The sequence below is a fragment of the Myxocyprinus asiaticus genome, chromosome 24 (assembly GCF_019703515.2).
Source record: "Myxocyprinus asiaticus isolate MX2 ecotype Aquarium Trade chromosome 24, UBuf_Myxa_2, whole genome shotgun sequence".
NCBI classification, from domain to species: domain Eukaryota; kingdom Metazoa; phylum Chordata; class Actinopteri; order Cypriniformes; family Catostomidae; genus Myxocyprinus; species Myxocyprinus asiaticus.
The window spans coordinates 25,723,306-25,736,004 of record NC_059367.1 but is presented as its reverse complement, the minus strand read 5'-3'; the positions used below and the strand labels follow the sequence as shown (position 1 = coordinate 25,736,004).

Genomic DNA, 12,699 nt, shown 5'->3' with positions numbered 1-12,699 from the left:
CATTTTCAAGGCTTTGGATATCTTTTTATATCCTTTTCCATCTTTATAAAGTTCCATTACCTTGTTACGCAGGTCTTTTGACATTTCTTTTCTGCTCCCCATGGCTCAGTATCTAGCCTGCTCCGTGCATCCATGCGAGAGCTAACAAACTCATTGGCTATTTATACACAGACACTAATAGCAATTTAAAAAGCCACAGGTGTGGGAAATTAACCTTTAATTGCCATTTAAACCTGTGTGTGTCACCTTATGTGTCTAACAAGGCCAAACATTCAAGGGTATGTAAACTTTTGATCAGGGCTATTTGGGTGATTTCTGTTATCATTATGATTGAAAAAGGAGCCAAACAACTATGTTATGATAAATGGCTTCATATGATCACTTTCCTTAAATAAAAGACAGGTTTTATTTGCATGATCAGTCATATTTTCTAAATCAATGCCAAAATTTCACAATTTCTGCCAGGGTATGCAAACTTTTGAGCAAAACTGTATATGTATATTGTGCACAATATGCATGGAATATCCAGATGACTTACTGGATTTGAGAAGGTGTGCATTATGCAGCAGAGCACACTGTATCCCACAATGCAATGCACTTTGTATGTTTTTATTTTATTTCTAATATAATAGTACACTAATTGCTGAATTAAACATGCACTATGATGAAATCTAGTGACAATGTATCATACTACTACATTTTGAATCAGAATCAGATTATTGCCAAGTATGCTTACACATACAAGGAATTTGTCTTGGTGACAGTAGCTTCCAGTGCACAACAATACAAAACAGCAACAAGACATAGATAATAATAAAAAATAAAAAAAAAAGTAAAAATTGAAATACAAAAATACAATACAAATTGAATAGAAAATAAAGTGTATATATAGAATACACAAGACTATATATATATATATATAATATACATACATAGTGCAAATTTTGAAATGTAGTTTCAAATTTTTTTTAAATTGTAAGCAGCAGTATACAATATGCATAGCACAGTTAGCAGTACACTGTTATTCCATTCTTATTTATAGCCTCATTGTCACCCCTGACTTGAATGTTACCTCTCTTTTTTTAGATTAACGTGCTGCTGCAGGCATATATCTCTCAGCTCAAACTAGAGGGCTTTGCCCTCATGGCTGACATGGTCTATGTGACACAGGTAAGTCTTTAAGAAAATCTGCATTCTGAAATATTCTTCTGTTAAGGCTAAATTGAAAACATTGCTTTCTAGAAAAAATCAGTTTCACCTAAAAGCCTGAGAGAATGCATACATTTTCTGTATAAGTGTTGTGTTTGATTGCACAGAGTGCTGGCAGACTGATGAGGGCAATCTTTGAGATTGTGCTGGGCAGAGGCTGGGCCCAACTTACTGACAAGACTTTGAACCTCTGCAAGATGATCGACAAAAGGATGTGAGTCATTATGATGATGATTTTGTTGACTCCATAAATCTCTTGTTTTTTTTTTATACAATGCAATACTCATGCTTTTGGCTTATTTATGTCAAGGTGGCAGTCTATGTCGCCTCTGCGTCAGTTCCGCAAGCTTCCAGAGGAGGTCATCAAAAAGATTGAGAAGAAAAACTTCCCCTTCGAACGTCTCTATGATCTGAATCACAATGAAATTGGTGAGTAGTTTTTGTCACTTCACTGTGATACTCGAACAAGCATTGCCAGTGTTGTATCAAGTGAAATTTTATATGTTAATTGCTCATAATCCAAAACTTCTTAACTCTTCCAGGTGAGTTGATCCGCATGCCAAAAATGGGGAAGACCATCCATAAGTATGTCCATCAGTTCCCAAAGCTGGACCTGGCAGTTCACCTGCAGCCCATCACTCGCTCCACTCTGAAAGTGGAGCTCACCATCACACCAGATTTCCAGTGGGATGACAAGGTCAGTGCTCTGTCTTAAGAGTGCTGTCATTTCACAAGCCGTTTCATGAGAAGTTTTCCCAGATATTCACATTGAGCTTGCAAATAATCTGAGAAAGGCAGTAATTGTGGTATGTTGGCTCCATTACCACAGATACATGGGTCATCCGAGGCTTTCTGGATCTTGGTGGAGGATGTGGACAGCGAGGTCGTGCTGCATCATGAGTACTTCCTCCTAAAGGCCAAGTATGCTCAGGATGAACATCTGGTCACTTTCTTCGTGCCTGTGTTTGAGCCTCTGCCTCCACAGTACTTCATTCGCATAGCTTCAGACCGCTGGCTTTGTAAGTGATTTTTCTGCTGACAATATGATACAAACAACTTAATACTACAGAACATATTACCATAGCACATTTAGTTACACATTTTACAATGTTAATTTAGGATGACATTGATGTGTAAGACCTACACATCAACAAGTGCTTGATGTGTAGCAACCAATTGCATGGTACCATTTGTAAAGAAAATGGAGCATTGGTGAAATTGCATTTGTCTGGAAGATTCTCCCACCAAAGGTAGCTTGATTTATTTTTCTCCACTCTCTTTTTCAAGCATGTGAGACGCAGCTGCCTGTTTCATTCCGTCACCTGATCTTACCAGAGAAGTATCCTCCCCCCACGGAGTTGCTGGACCTGCAACCTCTGCCCGTGTCTGCTCTGAGAAACGCAGCCTTTGAGAGCCTTTACCAGAAGTTTCCCTTTTTCAACCCTATCCAGACCCAGGGTACCCAAACTTAGACTCTCTAATAAATACAGATTACAAAATGGATTGATTTTTTCTTCTGAATTAAACTAATCTACTCACGTTTCCCTCAGTGTTCAACGCAGTGTACAACAGCGATGACAATGTCTTTGTTGGCGCCCCTACTGGCAGTGGTAAGACCATATGTGCAGAGTTTGCCATTCTTAGGATGCTTCTACACAACGCAGAGGGCCGCTGTGTATACATCACACCCATGGAAGCACTGGCCGAACAGGTATATCCACAAATCTCTGCCTTTGCTGTAAATATGAGAGAATTTATAGTGACTATGTTTACATGGACATCAGAAAGCAATCTTATTGCAAGAATGCGGGTTATTGCGAGAAAGCAGCGTTCCGGTTTACATGCACTGTATAAGCAACGTACTCTTTACTCCCATATACATGCGACATGGTCAGTAAGCAGTTTTCTCCACAGCAACATAGTTTCCCCACCACACTTGTGTAAATAACAAAAATGGCATCTGAGGAAGACATTATTTTATTCCCCATTGCTTCGCTTTATTTCTAGATATTCCAGAGATGTTGCTGTTTTTTTCTTTAACTTTCTGTCATGACCTGCAGTGGAATTGGACTGCAATAGTGATGTTTCCCTCTCACATAAAACTCTGGGATTCTCCCAATGTATGAGCGCATATACCCGAATATGAGGGACAGTCGATATTTTGCACTGGTGTGTATAAATGGGTATAGTTTATAGTGTATGTGTTTTTCCCCCTGTAGTCCCAGTAATGTTGAACTCTTTCCGCTGTGTTGACTTGTTGTTTGGCTCCATCCTATGACGTTTGTTAACTGGTCTGTTCACGCACATGCGCATTCTTCAAACACCCATCAGAATGTTGCTTATGTGATTTCATGGCCACATTCAGCCACGTTTTCCGTGAGAAACCTGGTGTGTTAAACCACTTTCTCTTAATCCCTTAAATTGTGTAGAAAAGCCAGCGTTCTTGTTTACATGACATTTCAGAATGCCAATTTCTGCAAAAAACTCTTGAATAACCCACTTTCTTAAGTGCATGTAAACGTACATGTGGTCATTGTAAAAATTAACTGACGTTCAAAAACTGAGAAATGTTAATGTGAACTTAATAATTTTGATTCTGGTTTTCATGCAGGTCTTTGTTGACTGGCACCAAAAGTTCCAGGACACTTTGAATAAGAAGGTTGTCTTACTCACTGGTGAGACGAGCACTGACCTCAAGCTGCTGGGTAAAGGTGACATCATCGTCAGCACCCCAGACAAGTGGGACATCCTGTCTCGCCGTTGGAAACAGAGGAAGAACGTGCAGAACGTTAGCCTCTTCATTGTGGATGAGGTTCATCTCATTGGAGGGGACAATGGAGTAAGATTTTTTCAGTTTTATGTGATAAACACTTTATTCCATGCTAATTTGAATGTAATTTATTCTGGGTTTGAATAGATTTTCAGATATTATTTGGAAGTTTTAGCCTTTTGAGCCCTATGTAACCTATTAGGTTAATATTTTTTTTTGTGATAGATTACTTATTGAATTTCTGACTTCTCTTCTGTGTGTCTCCTCTAGCCTGTGTTGGAGGTGATTTGTTCCAGGATGAGGTACATCTCATCACAGATTGAGCGGCCCATTCGTATCGTGGTCCTCAGCTCATCTCTGTCCAATGCTAAAGATGTGGCCCACTGGCTCGGCTGCAGCACCACGACCACCTTCAACTTCCACCCCAATGTCAGGCCGGTTCCTCTGGAGCTTCACATCCAGGTCTGGAGCTCTCTAAAATTTCCTTTATTTTCAAAGAGCACAGTCCTGAACCTCATGACCTTAAGTGACAAAAGGATGACCTACTTTTGTGATTTAAATGATAGGGGTAGTTAAAAATATTGTTGTTCCATGTAATGTGTGTCCAAAGGCGAGATCTAAGCAACCAATTTATCATTGAATAATGTCTCTTTTAATACCCTTTCTGTTTTCTACAATCAGTTGTTGATTAAAAAAAAAAAAAAAAAAAAAGATAATTTAATTCTAATCATGCATGGCACAAATGAGATAAAGCCATTTGAGTCTCTTTCATTAACATACGTTCATCTACAGATGCTCTTTACAGAAATGCCGGTTTTAGCACGTGTTCAACAAATCAATGTAATACTTGTAAATATTACAAATTATGCAATTAAACAATAAACATGTAACAAAAAATAATATAAAATATAATATCATATTTATTGATTGAATACATGGATTTTTTCATTTTTAAAAAGCCAAAATGTGACAAATGATGAAAAACTAATAAAATATGAGTAATATTAATATTTTCATAATGTAGTTAGACAGTACCCTGTATAATTAACAGCATTTGCTGGGAGAGAATTTCTTTCATATGTAAGCAAAAGGGACATTATAACTGAAATATAACCATATGAATCAATATAGAATCTGAATTGAATTGAGCGTTTGAATCGGAATCAATTCAAATAGTAGAAATCCGTATCAATACCCAGCCCTATTAAATAATCTCCTGTTAACATTTTAAAATTTTTCATTAATGTTTCTCCTCTTCAGGGCTTTAATGTGAGTCACACACAGACTCGTCTGCTGTCCATGGCTAAACCAGTGTATCACGCCATCATGAAACACTCCCCATCCAAGCCAGTGCTGGTGTTTGTGCCATCAAGACGTCAGACTCGTCTCACTGCTATCGATATCCTCACCTTCTGTGCTGCAGATGTGGTCCCACAAAGGTACTTCGAGAACTGTTGTTATACTATTATTTTAACCAAAATCTATGACTTTAGGAATCTTTAATTGTTGTCTGCATCAAGCAGCTCTTTACAGGCCTTCTTGTTCTACTTACAGGTTTTTGCACTCAACTGAGAAGGACCTGGCTCCATTCATGGAGAATCTCTCTGATACCACATTGAAGGAGACCGCCTCTAATGGGGTGGGGTACCTGCACGAGGGCCTTTCGGCAACAGAGCGCAGGATTGTGGAGCATCTCTTCATGTCTGGTATGAAATTTGAAGAGAAACTAAATGGCATCTGATCAAGCTGTACCTTGTTAGACAAGTACATGAGACAGTCTGCTGATGAGCATTTTTCATCTCCTCTCTTATGCCAGGCGCTATTCAAGTGATGGTGGCATCTCGCTCTCTCTGCTGGGGCACTAACATTTCTGCACATCTGGTGATTGTCATGGACACACAGTACTACAATGGCAAAATCCATGCGTAAGTATTTCCTCAAACAAAAAAAGTGAAAGATTTGGTCAGATAATTGATGTCATAGTCAACATTTACCTGTGTATCTGGATTGTGTTCATAAATGTGTATTTCTTTGATAAGGTATGTGGACTATCCAATCTATGATGTCCTGCAGATGGTAGGGAAGGCCAATCGCCCTCTACAGGATGATGAGGGTCGCTGTGTCATCATGTGCCAGGGGTCCAAAAAGGTAAAGCGGATGTTAATTTAGATATTTCCAAGATAATGGTTTCTCTAACCTCCTTTTTAAATACTTTTTTTTTTTTTTTTTTTTTTTTTAAATACTTTTTAAGACCACTTTTATTTTTTCTTAAGTAATTTTGCATATCATTGTCTCACTCTAGGACTTCTTTAAAAAATTCCTTTACGAGCCTCTGCCTGTTGAGTCTCACCTGGACCACTGTCTCCATGACCATTTCAATGCTGAGATAGTCACCAAGACAGTGGAGAACAAACAGGACGCTGTGGACTACCTGACATGGACATTTCTGTACCGCCGCATGACCCAGAACCCCAACTATTACAACCTGCAGGGTGAGTAACCACAGAACCTTCAATTTCACATTCAAAATCTAGGCTTTACAGCCTTTACTATTTGTGCCTTAATGAATGCATGTAAAAGTATTCAAGCTACTTTTTAACCAGCTTCAACAGACAGCCTTTTTAACCCTTTAAGCTCATATGGGCCCGCACAGAATTTTTTTTAATCAAATTATTAATAACTACAGTCTTGACCAACACAAAATAGGCATTATTTTAGAAGCTTAGAAGCATACTTCAAAATGTATGTAGGCATTATGACCAAAACTGAACAAGTGCTGTGAAATGTGCAGACAAATCAGAAGTGTTCAATTTTTTTATTTATTAATAATTTTGCACTGCACATTATTGTAATCAGTAAAAACACCAAACTGATCAAATAGCCATGCAACTTATGTCGTTGGAAAGCTCTCAAAAGAGTAGAATACAGCCAGCCTATTTGTTTTACCCACAGACAAAAATATAGTGAGTAATAGCTAAGTACTGTGTATGTCTTTAACATACATGTTAAATGTAAACAGGTGTTGCTTATTTGCCATGTTTTCGCTTAGAACTTCACGAGAACATAAAATATCACATACCATTACTTAGAGGAGGCGATTATCTTTAAAACTAGCCCACACACAACGTAATCGGATGCATTGATCATTAGATAATCCATACGAAGCACAATATGCACTCGGCACATAATGTACAATCTGGCTAAAACACGTTAGCTTTCCTGAATTAAATGACTTTCTCGGAAATGTAGTATGTTCTCCAGCATCATGGAACACTAAACCAGTCGTATTAGAATTCAGATCGCTGCAACCAGAGGTGGAAGTCATCCAAATATGGGCAGAGAGGATCGTTCACTCTAATTACATATGGCCACCGGGAGATGGCGACAAGTACATAACACAGAATCAATGATGGCTCAAATGACACAGAAGGGAACTTAATGAGATGTTGTTGAGAATGCCTGCATGCTTTGGAGAGAGAACATACCTTTCAATCATTTTTGTATTTGCATGTGTAATTAGTTCTTATGTACAATTATGTTTTATTTGTTTAGAGAGGCTTTTGGACACTTGGAGATGTTTTTCTAGGAATTTTTGATTGCTTTGTCGTATCAAACAAAATTTTACTCCATTACAGGTGACATGACTGGGAACAAAACAAAACAACTTTAGATATATAATGTCAAATAAAAAAATACATATATTTTTTTTTTTCAGCAGTTTCTTAGGCTGAGAGTCTAAGAATTTATCATAATCTATATCATTAAAACATTTACGTTTTCTTTAAAATGATACCAAACACTTGACCCTCCTTGTTTTTGTCGAGTTATAAGCCTTTAATTTTGGATATCCAACTGAAACAGGAAATCTTAAAAACGCCCTCAGAGCTTAAAGGGTTAAATAAAGTGTAATTCAGGGTTCCCACGCGTCCTGGAAAACCTGGAATTTTGCAATTCAGTTTTCCAGTCATGGAAAATTTTAAAAAAAATACCTAAATGTCCTGGAAAATAATTATAGGTCCTAGTAAATATTTTAGCTTAATATAAATGTTTGACTGTGTTGCAACATTGCTGTTGTGTTAACCACAAAAACATTATAAGTGAGTTATTAGAGTTGATGGTGACTGTTTTTTAAACAAATTCACAATGAGTTGGTAGCATGGTGATTCAGCCTTCACACCTCGGGATGTGAATGAATTTTCAAATATTAATGATAAAATAATTCAAATATCAGTCTGCTTATACCTCGGTTACCACATTTACTATGCGGAAAACACGGACGGAATCACAGAATATAGTCGTAAGAATGGTATTAGCTATAAAATGCGGAATGTTATGAAATATGACATATTTGGACAAAAATGAATGTTTGAATGCACAATTAATCAAATTAAAATTGCTATATGTCCGAGTGTGATAATTAAACTGCTAAAGTCTGTATTTTAATTGAATAAATGATGAATGTGTGAAGCCGGCCACTTATACACTGAAAACACCTCATCATGATCATCACACATGCTCTTATGCACAAACAGACTATGTATTTGTTTAATTAAATCACAGCTTTATGGGGATAAATGATCACACTGGGTCATGTAGTGAACTACTTATCTGGAGGTGAGAAACTACTGCCAAAAACACACAGAAAAGCCAAAATAAAAGCTCGATTTAAATGGACGCATGTATTTTTGCTTAAGTATTACACTTTCTGGGCACACAAAATGTCCTGGAAAATTGTGCCTTGAAAAGAGTGGGAACCCTGGTAATTAAAGTGGTTTTAATGCATAAAAGCCTCAAATAAAAATAATTGTTTTCCATGACAGGTATGTCTCATCGTCACTTGTCGGATCATCTGTCTGAGCTGGTGGAAAACACCCTGCATGATCTGGAGCAGTCCAAGTGTATCAGCATTGAGGATGAGATGGATGTGGCACCGCTGAATCTGGGCATGATCGCAGCCTACTACTACATTAACTACACAACCATCGGTGAGGCCTGTCTCCGTTTAATTGACTAGATTTAACACTATCACTAAGAATTGTAAACTTGCTATTTAATGTCTTGTGTAACATTGCTGCGAGTATGGTCATTATCATTTGGTTTGTCTCGAAGTAACAGACAATGTGTGAGCATGTATGTGGAGTCTGAATTATTCTTGTCCTCTCTCCAGAGCTGTTCAGTATGTCCCTGAATGCCAAGACAAAGATCCGCGGCCTCATCGAGATCATCTCCAATGCTGCAGAGTATAAGCACATCCCCATCAGGCACCATGAAGACGCTCTGCTCCGGCAGGTGCGTAAAACACATCGCTTCATAAACTAATTTATTTTAATTAGTATATTAAATGTAATATTCTTAAAACAAATGTAGCTGCATCAGAGATCCATGTTAAACATTCTTTGACATTTGCAGCTGGCTCAGAAGGTCCCTCATAAACTGAACAATCCCAAGTTTAACGACCCTCATGTGAAGACCAACCTGCTGCTTCAGGCTCACCTGTCCCGCATGCAGCTGAGCGCAGAGCTCCAGTCAGATACTGAAGACATACTCAGCAAGGTGAGGGACAACTGCTGTTTAGTACAGCTCTACTGCAGCTACTTAGAACACATATAACTCCTTTATATAACAGTTCTGCTCCACTAATTTTATTTGACAAGTGGTGTACCAAGAGCCATGATAATTAAAAAATATATAAAAATAAAAAAAAACAAGATAGCAGGCAATATTGTGTCTGAAATGCGTGTTATTTAATTAACTTGTTTATAGAACTATTCAATAAAAGCAATATAACTGCTATATAATATAGCAATCATACCACTGTTTTGAATATCAGCATAACAGCACTCGTGCAATAGTACTGCTTAAATATCTCTTTGGGACAAAGTATTAAAAGGTTAAGGAGTCATTGTAGCATTCTAGATCCAGGAACTGTTCAAATTGAGCATGTTATAAAATAAAACCTTCATGTGAAACATGTACTTTGCAAGTGATGTCATAAATCTAATTTGCTTTTCTCTTCCGTGTGTCCAGGCTGTGCGGTTGATCCAAGCATGTGTGGACGTGCTCTCCAGTAATGGCTGGTTGAGTCCAGCACTGGCTGCCATGGAGCTGGCTCAGATGGTCACACAAGCCATGTGGTCCAAAGACTCTTACCTTAAGCAGCTACCCCACTTTACTTCTGAACACATCAAGCGCTGCACAGACAAGGTGACTCGAGTGGTTTAGGGGATCATCGAAACACTTTTTCTTTGTCTTTTGGCTGTCTGGCTTGTCTTAACTCTGCTTTGTCAACATGTATAGGGTGTGGAGAGCATCTTTGATATCATGGAGATGGAAGATGAGGATCGTACTGCTCTGCTGCAGCTTACAGATATACAAATGGCTGACGTGGCACGGTTCTGTAACCGGTATCCCAACATTGAGCTCTCATACGAAGTGGCTGACAAAGAGGACATCAAGAGGTAGGAGCTAAAAGCAAAGGGCTTCAGTTCAAAAGAGCATGTGTTCTTGATGAGCACACTCCTTTCAGATATGTGTAACCTGTGGGGGAACCAGCCAAGTTGAATAATTGTCTTGCATTCACAGTGGCAGTCCTGTGGTTGTCCAAGTGCAGTTGGAGAGAGAAGAGGAAGTTACAGGACCTGTTATTGCACCACTATTCCCTCAGGTGAGAGTCCATCTTCATTAACTTAAGTAAATAACTGTCTTAACATCACTTGAAAAAAAGGGGTCAAATTAGTCTTGTTTTTCCTTCTTTTTTTTTTGTGATTCTGTAGCATTAATTTATGTATTATTTTGGTTTGTGCAGAAACGTGAAGAAGGATGGTGGGTTGTTATTGGAGACCCCAAATCAAACAGCCTCATCTCAATCAAGAGGCTAACACTTCAACAGAAGGCCAAGGTTGGTTCTGCTCATATGTTATGCTGTTCAGGATATCAAAGTGGTCATTCTTGCCCTTTGTGACCCTGTAATTGTAGTAATTTTGAAAAAACATCATTTTATTCAAATCAGTGTGATTCTTAAGGCTAAAGTATACTTTGTTTTCCGCATTCCGGCTCGGATCGCGCACTGTATATGTGACTCAAATTTCATCAGCAGCACAGTCTGCACGGACTCTCCGTGTGCAGCCCAGATTTTCTCGACAGGTGGGCGGCCTTCGTCTGTGAGCATCGGCAGCGCATGTGCCTGCCGTTGACTGTACTAAAAGCATATCGGTGCATTTGTATCGAATGCGTTCATACTCACTTGTGGTCAAAAGAGTACACTTTAGTGGTTGGGATTTTAATTCATGCAAGGGACTCAGAGCTTTTGAATCCGTTCACCAAAAAGATCTGTTTAGATTCGTTCATTTCTGCAAATTACGCCTTTGCGCCAGTAGATGGTGCCAAATAAACGTCTTTTAAATGTACACGTTTTAAATGAGTAATTGCACTGAGCTGAAAGCACAGAGTCATGCATGACCAGAACAAATCTAGTTATTTGCATGTCTTTAGATCTACTAAGAGACTTCGGCACAGCAGAGTGTTTAAGCGTTTCGCCACAAATGACAACAAAGCACAACTTTCAACTTTTTAAGCAATACAGTAAAGAACAATACTAACCTAAAAAATTATTACGTTTCAATATATATGTCCATATATCATTGTAATGTGGTCATCACTCACTTTTATTCATAATTCTTCTGGCTCCTTTTCTTGTTGAATGAGATTGCTGAACTGAACGACTTGCCTCATCTCAATCAGCCTGTCAGCAGATCCTTGTTCACGAACAAGATGACTGATGCATTTATTTGGTTCAAGAACAAGTATATCAGTTCGTTCATAAGCACGATATCTCATTTTGTTTAGACTCAAATGACCGACTACTTGTTCAGTGAAGGGGTGTACTCGTTCAGTGGGTCAAACCAATTAAATGGTGCTTCACAGCCTGCGCTCGAATGCTTTTGGCTCAGGTTTTTGTCAAGTCTTTATAATCAAAATAAAGCAACACAAATAGACACCATAACCATATTCACTACAAATTAAGTAGGTCTTATTTTTCTTATATTTTGTTAAATGCTGGGCTTTACTCTTATCAAGTAAAAGTTCAAGTAAAGCCTAAATATCTTACACTGTGCACAAAATAGTTTAAAGTCAGTCTTTACAGGCATGAAAAGCCACCAAAACAGTCTCATACTTAAAACTAGAGCTCATTGGCTTCGAAAGGGACAGACATTAGTGAACGAGAAATATGTCTATGTATGGAGGTGAATGAGAGTGATTCATTCACGAATGAAACATCACTAGTAAACTTTGAAAGGCTTTGCGCTCGACCGTACATGAGATGATTCGGCATGTGAGAAAACTAAGTATACCCAAGCCTTAAGTGCTTTTTCTAAAGTCTTTCTCTGTTTATGACAATGTGGTTGTCTTTTCTTACAGGTGAAACTCGACTTTGTGGCGCCTGTTGTTGGTGTGCACAACTACACACTGTACTTCATGAGTGATGCCTATATGGGCTGCGACCAAGAATACAAATTCAGCGCGGATGTCAAGGAGGCAGACAGTGAGGGAGATAGTGACAGCGATTAATCCCAGAATAGTCAGTGGAAAGTCATGTTTTTTTTATTTTTTTTATTGTGCACAGTTTAATTCATTTTTATTTGAATAAAGTAATTTGTAAATTGGAGATTTGTTTTCAGTTTGTGTGTATTGTTTTTAGAAGGTCAAGAAATTCATCAAGT

The 12,699-nt window shown here is 38.2% G+C and overlaps 1 protein-coding gene across 1 annotated transcript in view; it reads left to right on the top strand.

Moving 5' to 3' along the window:
- The window catches only part of LOC127414750 (U5 small nuclear ribonucleoprotein 200 kDa helicase-like), a 39,305-nt gene extending 26,661 nt beyond the window's left edge, over positions 1 to 12,644 (top strand). The window contains exons 24-45 of the mRNA XM_051652989.1: positions 1,087 to 1,170; positions 1,317 to 1,423; positions 1,520 to 1,638; positions 1,752 to 1,906; positions 2,039 to 2,228; positions 2,497 to 2,667; positions 2,760 to 2,920; positions 3,821 to 4,048; positions 4,250 to 4,441; positions 5,240 to 5,418; positions 5,534 to 5,685; positions 5,796 to 5,904; positions 6,019 to 6,127; positions 6,282 to 6,471; positions 8,800 to 8,964; positions 9,147 to 9,268; positions 9,389 to 9,532; positions 10,007 to 10,183; positions 10,277 to 10,437; positions 10,562 to 10,643; positions 10,785 to 10,877; positions 12,398 to 12,644. Of these exons, the coding sequence (XP_051508949.1) occupies positions 1,087 to 1,170; positions 1,317 to 1,423; positions 1,520 to 1,638; positions 1,752 to 1,906; positions 2,039 to 2,228; positions 2,497 to 2,667; positions 2,760 to 2,920; positions 3,821 to 4,048; positions 4,250 to 4,441; positions 5,240 to 5,418; positions 5,534 to 5,685; positions 5,796 to 5,904; positions 6,019 to 6,127; positions 6,282 to 6,471; positions 8,800 to 8,964; positions 9,147 to 9,268; positions 9,389 to 9,532; positions 10,007 to 10,183; positions 10,277 to 10,437; positions 10,562 to 10,643; positions 10,785 to 10,877; positions 12,398 to 12,547 (3,240 nt within the window). The 3' untranslated portion in view covers positions 12,548 to 12,644. The remainder of the gene's footprint in view (positions 1 to 1,086; positions 1,171 to 1,316; positions 1,424 to 1,519; positions 1,639 to 1,751; positions 1,907 to 2,038; positions 2,229 to 2,496; positions 2,668 to 2,759; positions 2,921 to 3,820; positions 4,049 to 4,249; positions 4,442 to 5,239; positions 5,419 to 5,533; positions 5,686 to 5,795; positions 5,905 to 6,018; positions 6,128 to 6,281; positions 6,472 to 8,799; positions 8,965 to 9,146; positions 9,269 to 9,388; positions 9,533 to 10,006; positions 10,184 to 10,276; positions 10,438 to 10,561; positions 10,644 to 10,784; positions 10,878 to 12,397) is intronic.
- The last annotated feature ends 55 nt before the right edge of the window (positions 12,645 to 12,699 follow it).